We start from the raw sequence: 9,182 nt of genomic DNA on the forward strand, positions 1-9,182 counted from the left end.
GGGAGGCGGGGGGCCGGCGGAGCGAAGGCCGCTCCCCGCCAGTCTCTTCCCCGGTGACGGTTTCCCCTTTCGCCCAGTAGCTCTTCTACTCCTTCTTCAAGTCCCTTGTGGGCAAGGATGTGGTCGTGGAACTCAAGAATGACCTGAGGTAGGTTCCTATTTCAGCAAGTCTGTAGGGGGTGGATGTGCCCAGAGCCCTGAGACCTATTTGTTTATTTATAAATATATTTTTATTGATTTCAGAGAGGAAGGGAGAGGGAGAGATAGGAACATAAATGACAAGAGAGAATCATTGATCGGCTGCCTCCTGCACGCCCCCCACTGGCGATGGAGCCTGCAACCCGGGCCTGTGCCCTGACCGGGAATCGAACCATGACCTCCTGGTTCATAGGTCAGTGCTCAACCACTGAGCCCCACCGGCTGGCCCTGAAACCTCTTTTAATTGAACAAGTGTTATTTGAGGGCTGGGTAAGGTGGGAGAGATAAAGAAATAAATGTCTTGTGCCTTAAGCCAACAGATTAGCTGTGGAGTTGTTTCTTGTATTTGAAAAAAAAAAAAAAATACAGCCGAAACCGGTTTGGCTCAGTGGGTAGAGCGTCGGCCTACGGACTGAAAGGTCCCAGGTTCGATTCCGGTCGGGGGCATGTGCCTGGGTTGCGGGCACATCCCCAGTGGGGGATGTGCAGGAGGCAGCTGATCGATGTTTCTCTCTCATCGATGTTTCTAACTCTCTATCTCTCTCCCTTCCTCTCTGTAGAAGGATCAATAAAATATATTTTAAAAAAATACAAAGAAATACGTATCCTATATATAAAGAGTTAGAACAGAGGTCAGGGAGTGAAGGCATCACCATTTTTCCTGATTAAATTATATACTCCTTTGACCCAACTTCTAGAAATGTAAGAGTCAGTTCCATAAGCATAGATGTAGGTACAAAGACATTTGTAAGTTTTCTTTGCAGTAACCAAAAATGGAAAACAAACAGCTATCAATAGGGACTGGGTTAAACTGTGGGCTTCCATGTTCCACAGCGGTCACACCGGAATGACGTGTTGATGTGGAAGGTTGTTGCAAGATAGTGTACGTGGCATAATCTCCCCTTTGCTAAAGAAAATGTAAAGGGTAAACAGGAGACCAGTGCCTTCTATCTGTATTGCTTTTCCAGCCCTTACTCCTTATATCGTAACTCCTAATCATCCTTCAGAATTTGGGATTCAGTGCTGTATCCTTGGACTTTTCCTGGTCTTTCTAGCCAAGTAGGTCCTTCTACCAGAGTCTAATTTTCTTCGTAGTGGGTGCTTCTCAAATTGTGATTTCAGAAAAATACGTTTACTGTTTATGGCCTGTCCTTCAGACAGGGCCCAGGACCCCGTTTAAGCTCACCATTGAGCCCGGTATATAGTAGGAGTAATAAATGTGTGCGAAAGTAAAGCAGCTAACATTTGAGAACCTCCTATTGAGTAGGCCAGGGGTGGGCAAACTTTTTGACTCGAGGGCCACAATGGGTTGTTTTGTTTTTTTTTAATATATTTTATTGATTTTTTACAGAGAGGAAGGGAGAGGGACAGAGAGTCAGAAACATCGCTGAGAGAGAAACATCGATCAGCTGCCCTCTGCACACCCCGCACTGGGGATGTGCATGCAACCAAGGCACATGCCCTTGACCAGAATCTAACCTGGGACCTTTCAGTCCGCAGGCCGACGCTCTATCCACTGAGCCAAACCGGTATGGCCACAATGGGTTCTTAAACTGGACCGGAGGGCCGGAACAAAAGCATGGATGGAGTGTTTGTGTGAACTAATATAAATTCAAAGTAAACATCATTACATAAAAGGGTATGGTCTTTTTTTTTTAGTTTTATTCATTTCAAACGGGCCGGATCCGGCCCGCAGGCCGTAGTTTGCCCACGACTAGGCACTCTTCTGCATACACTTAACTCATTGCATTCTCATAACACCCCTGTGACATATACCGCTGTTGCTGCTTTACATGTAAGGAAATGAAAGCTTGGATAGGTTAAGAAACTTGCTCAAGTCTATGCAATTAGTAAATGACAGCCAGAATGGAAATCAATTCTGTCTGGATTATCTTATTATTATTTTTTTATTAGTGCAAGAGAAAGGGGGAGAGAAACATCAATTTGTTGTTCCACTTATGTATGCATTCATTGGTTGATTCTTGTGTGTGCCCTGTTGGGGGATCAAACCTGAAACCTTGACGTATCAGGACGGTGCTCTACCAACTGAGCTGTCCAGCCAGGGCTTTTTAAAATAGTTATAAACAGGATCATATTCTCTATGCAGTTTTGAAACTTGCTTTTCACTTAGCAGATGTGGATATTTCTCATCAGTAAAGGTGATCTTTAACTTTCTTAATGTCTGCATGGCATCTTTGTTAACCAAGACCTTGCTGATGGATAGTTAGGCGGTTTCCAATTCTTTAAAAAAATATTTTTAAAATAGGTTTTTATTTTCTAGCCAGTTTGGCTCAGTGGATAGAGCGTTGACCCATGGACTGAAGGGCCCCCAGGCTCGATTCTGGTCAAGGGCATGTACCTTGGTTGCGGGCTCAATTCCCAGCCCTGGTTGGGGCACGTGAGGGAGGTAACCTATCGATGTGTCTCTCTCACATTGATGTTTCTCTCTCTGTCTTTCCCCTTCCCTTCCACCTTCTCTAAAAGTCAATGGAGCCAAAACCGGTTTGGCTCAGTGGATAGAGCATCGGCCTGCGGACTGAAGGGTCCCAGGTTCGATTCCGGTCAAGGGCATGTACTTGGGTTGCGGGCACATCCCCAGTGGGAGATGTGCAGGAGGCAGCTGATCGATGTTTCTCTCTCATCGATGTTTCTAACTATCTCTCTCCCTTCATCTCTGTAAAAAATCAATGAAATATATTTTTAAAAAAAGTTTAAAAAAAAAATAAATAAAAGTCAATGGAAAAATTTCCTCGGGTGAGGATAAAAAGCGTTTGTATTGATTTTAGAGAGAGAGGAAGGGAGAGGGATGGAGATAAAACATCGATGAAAGAGAAACATCAATATTGATAGGCTGCCTCTGCACAGCCCCCCCATCTGAGACCGAAACCTGGGCATGTGCTCTGACCAGGAATTGAACCGGTGACCTCTTGGTCCACAGATTGACACTCATCCACTGAGCCACACTAGCTGGGCGGTTTCCAATTCTTTAGGGAAAAAAATCCTTTAAATGAGACATACATTTAAAATAGTGATACGGGCACAGGCAGTTTGACTCAGTTGATTGGAGCGTTATCCTCTATGCCAGTGGTCTGCAAACCGCGGCTCGCGAGCCACATGCGGCTCTTTGCCCCCTTGAGTGTGGCTCTTCCACAAAATACCACGTGCGGGCACGCACGTACAGTGCGATTGAAACTTCGTGGCCCATGCGCAGAAGTCGGTTTTTGGCCTGGGCGAGTCTATTTTGAAGAAGTGGGTTAGAAGTGGGGGGTGTCAGTCGGTCGGGCGACGGGAGACACGGGGGCCGCGGGATATGCAGCATGGGGGAGGTACATTGTTTTGAGGTATGTTCACTGAGGTCAACCCCTTCCAACTCTCCCATCCACACTCGTCTTATCTGAAACAAGTATACAAGACAAGTGTGGATGGGAGAGTTGGAAGGGGTTGACCTCAGGGAACGTACCTCAATCAGATTTGAGGACGTTTTTAGCAAAGGCCAGTTTAGGAGTACCCTAATTAAGTTAATAACAATGTACCTACCTATATAGTTTAAGTTTAAAAAATTTGGCTCTCAAAAGAAATTTCAATCGTTGTACAGTTGATATTTGGCTCTGTTGACTAATGAGTTTGATGTTTCTCTTACTCTCTCCTCCCTTCCTCTCTAAAAATTAATAAAACCAGCCCTGGCCATTGTTGCTAGGTGGTTAGAGTGTCGACTTATGAACCAGGAGGTCACGGTTCAATTCCCAGTCAGGGCACATGTTCGGATTGTGGGGCTTGATCCCCAGTTGGGGGGGGATGGGGCATGCAACTGTGGATGATTCTCATCATTGATGTTTCCCTTTCCCTTTCTGAAATCTATGAAAATATATTAAAAAAAAAAAAAACCAATGGAGAAAATATTCTCAGGTGAAGATAAAAAAATAAATCAATAAAAACATATCCTTAGGTAAAGATTTTAAAAACAATAATTAAAAAAGTGATACCTATTACCTGATTGTCCTTTAGAAAGTTTAAATCAATGTATTCTCTCCCAGCAGTGTCTTCCACATTTCTATGAGATAATTGCTTAATGGGAGAAACATTGACATGGCAGAGAGTGGTGAGGAGAGGGACTTCTACATCAGAGATTTCATTTATGATATGGGCAATGCATATGGTACTGATGGCATTGAGATGAGGGCTGTATAGAGAGACAGTGTGGGAGCCCATACCAACCCTAGGCAATTCTGTGAGATGACTTGTTTTTATTTTCTTCTTTTCTCCTCCCTGGGTCTTACACATGACAAAAAACTTACGTTCTAGCTCCAGGTCCTAAAGCAAGGACTGTAAGATTTGAAGGAATTCCATTGGATTGGGAGAAGAGCTTTCTCTCAGGCTTGTTATCAGACCACTTTTGTGCCAGATGTCTCGCTCTCAATGAACTGAATGAATAATACCACCTTATACAATTCCTGGAAGTTACTCCACCGCTGCACATGGTGGTAAAGTGCTATCAAAGGCTGTTCAACAGCCAGGGATGTGGCAAAAGCACCACCGAGGCAGCAGGCCTCAGACATTGGATTTCAAAGACTTAGAATTTTACAAAAATAGGGTCCAGCAGAGAACTGCCAACTTTATTTTTGGCAAGATAAGGACATTTTTAAAAACTGCCATTTATTAGAATAATTTCATTTTAAAAATTTAATACCAAAAAAATAGTAAGGACAATCAAAGAACAGCTATTTTTTAGTCCTGGCCAGGTAACTCAGTTGGTTAGAGCTTCATCCCCATATATGAGGTTGCAAGTTCGATCCATGGTCAGGACACATACGAGAATTAACCAATGAATGCATAAATAAGTTGATTTAAAAAAAAAAAATTGGCCCTGACCGGTTTGGCTCAGTGGATAGAGCGTCAGCCTGTGGACTGAGGGGTCCCAGGTTCGATTCCAGTCAAGGGCATGTACCTTGGTTGCGGGCGCATCACCAGTTGCGAGTGTGCGGGAGGCAGCTGATTGATGTTTCTCTCTCATTGATGTTTCTGGCTCTCTATCCCTCTCCCTTCCTCTCTGTAAAAAATGAATAAAATATATTAAAAAAAAATTGATGTTTCACCTGGCCTGTGTGGCTCGGTGGTTGAGCATTCACCCATGAACCAGGAGGTCACAGTTCAATTCTCTGTCAGGGAACAAGCCTGGGTTTTGGGCTTAATTCCCAGTAGGGGGCATGCGGGAGGCAGCCAATCAATCAGTGATCCTCCTATTATTGACTAGAGGCCCTGTGCACAAAAATTTGTGCACTGGGGGCGGGGGTCCCTCAGCCCAGCCTGTGCCCTCTCGCAGTCTGGGACCCCGCGGGGGATGACCCCCTGCTGGCTTAGGCCTGCTCCCCGGGGGTTGGGCCTAAGCTGGCAGTCAGACATCCCTCTGGCAGTCCGGCAGCCCTCGGGGATATCCCGTCCACTTGCCAGCAGGGAGCAGACCTAAGCTGCAGTCGGATATCCTTAGCGCTGCTGAGGAGGCAGGAGAGGCTCCCACCGCCACCACTGTACTGGCAGCCATCAGCCTGGTTTGTGGCTGAGCAGAGCTCCCCCATGTGGGAGCGCACTGACCAACAGAGGGCAGCTCCTGCATTGAGCGTCTGCCCCCTGGTCGTCAGTGTGTGTCATAGTGACCAGTCATTCCCAGTCTTTCTGCTGTTAGGGTCAGTTTGCATATTACCCTTTTACTATGTCTGACAGAGGCCTGGTGCCTGGGTGGGGGCCGGCTGGTTTGCCCTGAAGGGTGTCCCTGATCAGGGTGGGGGTCCCGCTTGGGTGCCTGGCCAGCCTGGGTGAGGGGCTAATGGCTGTTTTCAGGCTGGCTACACCCCCTTTAGGGGGGGGGTCCCCACTGGGGTGCCTGGCCAGTCTGGGTGAGAGGCTGAGGGCTGTTTTCAGGCTGGCTACACCCCCTTTAGGGGGGGGGTCCCCACTGGGGTGCCTGGCCAGTCTGGGTGAGAGGCTGAGGGCTGTTTTCAGGCTGGCTACACCCCCTTTAGGGGGGGGGTCCCCACTGGGGTGCCTGGCCAGTCTGGGTGAGAGGCTGAGGGCTGTTTTCAGGCTGGCCGGCAACTGAAGCTTCCAGCCTCTCCTTTTTTTCTTTTATTCTGGGATTTATTTACCTTCTATAATTGAAACTTTGTTGCCATCACTGGAGTTGAGAGCGGGCTCCTGCTCGTTCCAGCTCTGAGGCCATGGCCAGCTGAAAGCAGGTATCTGGGGTTTGTGTAGCTTCTATAATTGAAACTTCGTTGCTTTTGGAGCTCAGAACCGGCCCCGGCAGGTGGGGAACCTTGGCTTCCTCCATCACTGGAGCAAGCAAGCCTCCTGCTCGCTTCAGCTGTGTGGCTGCTGGCCACCAGCTTAGTTGGCAGTTAATTTGCATATCTCGCTGATTAGCCAATGGGAAGCATAGCAAAGGTACGGTCAGTTACCCTTTTTGTCTTTTATTAGATAGGATGTTTCTATCCCTCTCCCTTCCTCTCTCTGAAATCAATAAAAACATATATTTTTTAAAAATCGATGTCTTTGCCCTAGCCGGTTTGGCTCAGTGGAGAGAGCATCAGCCTGTGGACTGAAGGGTCCCAGGTTTGATTCCAGTTGCAGGCTTGATCCCCAGTAGGGGGTGTGCAGGAGGCAACTGATCAATGATTCTCATTGTTGATGTTTCTATCTCTCCTTCCTTCCTCTCTGAAATCAATAAAGAAAATTTTTTAAATTTATGTTTCTTTCTCCCCCTTCCTCTCTCTAAAATAAATTTTAAAGTTATTTTTAGGGGGAAAAATTGACAACCTTCAGCATACAACATATACAATACTACTAGCCTGTGTTTCCTCTTTTGTCAGGGACTCCTGAAACCTTTGAGCACACGTCAGTGTTTGAGAACCAGTGGTTCTAAGGAACTTAGAATCTGGTGATGACACACAGAACAGTTAGGATGAGGGTGGCCAGGTTGGAGGGTGGCCAGATTTAGGTATAAAGTAATAGGTAGGACCTTGGTTTGTAGAAATCAAACTAGAAAGAGAATTACAGAAATGTTAGACATCAGCAAACGGTAAGGATTTATGGGATATTCAGGGGAGAGATACAATTCATGGGATTTGAAGTTGTGAGACTTAGGAAAGAAGATGAACACCATCTGACAAATTTTAAAAGTTGGGGGAGAGAGCATTCCTCACATTTCAGGGTCTCGAAGCATTGGGGAAGGGAGAGGGCATCTCTTGTCCCTTCAAGAGCAATGCTTTATCTATTTTATATGTGGGGCTCTGGTTCCAAATCCATACATGAAAACAGCTGATGGTCTGGGGTCAGACAGAATCCTTGTTTGTTCTAAAATTGGGCAAGCTACACAACCTCTCTGAGCCCCTGGATGGTAATAGCTACTTGGTAAAGTTGCTAAAGATTATAAAAGTGGCTGTAAAAATTATAGATGCTATACAGAATACAGGAGAAATATAAGATGGTAGCTCTCATATCAAGAGTGGATTGGTGTAGGGAAAGATGTATAATCTAAACACACTTCTAGGTAGTAGAGGGGGAGAAGGCAGTCCTAATAAATGGTGACAGAAGATTTGACTTTGGGTGGTGAGCACATGGTACAATATACACATCTTGTAACATAGAAACTCACACCTGAAAGCTGTATGTTCATGTTGACCAATGTCACCCCAATAAAGTTAATTAAAAAAATAACACTGTTCTGGAAGAACTGTCTTTCCTACTCTAGGGCTTAGGAATGCCCCCTTTTGGTTCCACCTATTCTGGCTTTTTCAAGTCCTTGACTTCCCCAAACTATGTTCTTAGCTCTCAAGTCACCTCTGTGTTGACTTTGGTGTAAACTAATTTGGTTCTTCCTTTCCTCTGCCCCTGACAGCATCTGTGGGACCCTCCATTCTGTGGATCAGGTGAGACAAAGCAAGAGGGGGAGGAGGGGAGGGCTTAAGGGTGGGGTACTTGTATCTTGTCTCTAGGGCTAATGATGGTATTCATCTTCTTTCCTTAGTATCTCAACATCAAACTTACTGACATCAGCGTCACAGACCCTGAGAAATACCCTCACATGGTGAGTGAGGGATGGTGGAAAAGAGCAAGCACCTCTAAACACAGGAGGCCCCTGGGTCTAGAGGACATTTTTAAGAGTGTTTTCACGTTTGCCTACCTTTGTCTAGTTATCAGTGAAGAACTGCTTCATCCGGGGCTCAGTGGTCCGCTATGTGCAGTTGCCTGCAGATGAGGTGGACACGCAGCTACTACAGGATGCAGCGAGGAAGGAGGCCCTGCAGCAGAAACAGTGATGCAATGACTCCACCCCTTCCCTCTTCCATTGGTGATCCTTGACCTGGGGTCCCAGCCCAGGACCCCTCCTTCATACTTGAGATGTTGTGTTTATTGTTTTTCAATATTGAAGGCGCTTTTTTTTTAAAGGGGGCGGGGGGAGATGAGTAGATGAGAGGACTAATTAGTGGGGAGCAGCTATCCTCGGTGAGAAGGGAAGGTACTTGTCTGGGGAACTGCAGTGTTCCTGGTCCCCAGCACCTGCCTTTCCTCCTTCCCCAGAGATGCTGGGAGAATCTAGATCTCTCCAGGGCGGCCTGTGACTCACTTGGGGATGGACGGACTCTGTCCCGCATCGGGAATAAAGTGTTGGTGCACATTTCTGGTGTGTGTGTGTTTTGGAGAGGAGGCTGGAGGGGGGAAAGGGATGTTGAACTCCTCAAGCTCCTGCCCCCTTCATTACCCCGGCCCAGCATGACCTGCCACCGCGCTGGGTAAGCCCAGGCTCCCCGAACGCCACTCTCCCGCAGGCCTTCGCTCGGGCCGCCCCTGCACCGAGTGCCCGCTGCCCGCCCTTCGCCGTGACCGTTGTCAAATGAGACGCCGAGAAGCGGTCGATGCGGCCGATTCCCCCTCCGCCCAGGGCAAGCTGACGTCTGGCAGATTGATTCAAACTAGTGACCTGTCCGCAC

The 9,182-nt window shown here is 46.9% G+C and overlaps 1 protein-coding gene across 1 annotated transcript in view; it reads left to right on the top strand.

Annotated features, from left to right (window-relative positions):
* Window positions 1–8,871, top strand: part of LSM2 (LSM2 homolog, U6 small nuclear RNA and mRNA degradation associated) — a 10,595-nt gene extending 1,724 nt beyond the window's left edge. Inside the window, exons 2-5 of the mRNA XM_005859919.2 lie at window positions 81–148; window positions 8,090–8,120; window positions 8,219–8,278; window positions 8,385–8,871. Of these exons, the coding sequence (XP_005859981.1) occupies window positions 81–148; window positions 8,090–8,120; window positions 8,219–8,278; window positions 8,385–8,510 (285 nt within the window). The 3' untranslated portion in view covers window positions 8,511–8,871. The remainder of the gene's footprint in view (window positions 1–80; window positions 149–8,089; window positions 8,121–8,218; window positions 8,279–8,384) is intronic.
* The last annotated feature ends 311 nt before the right edge of the window (window positions 8,872–9,182 follow it).

The sequence above is a fragment of the Myotis brandtii genome, unplaced genomic scaffold (genome assembly GCF_000412655.1).
Source record: "Myotis brandtii unplaced genomic scaffold, ASM41265v1 scaffold130, whole genome shotgun sequence".
Taxonomy (NCBI): Eukaryota; Metazoa; Chordata; class Mammalia; order Chiroptera; family Vespertilionidae; genus Myotis; species Myotis brandtii.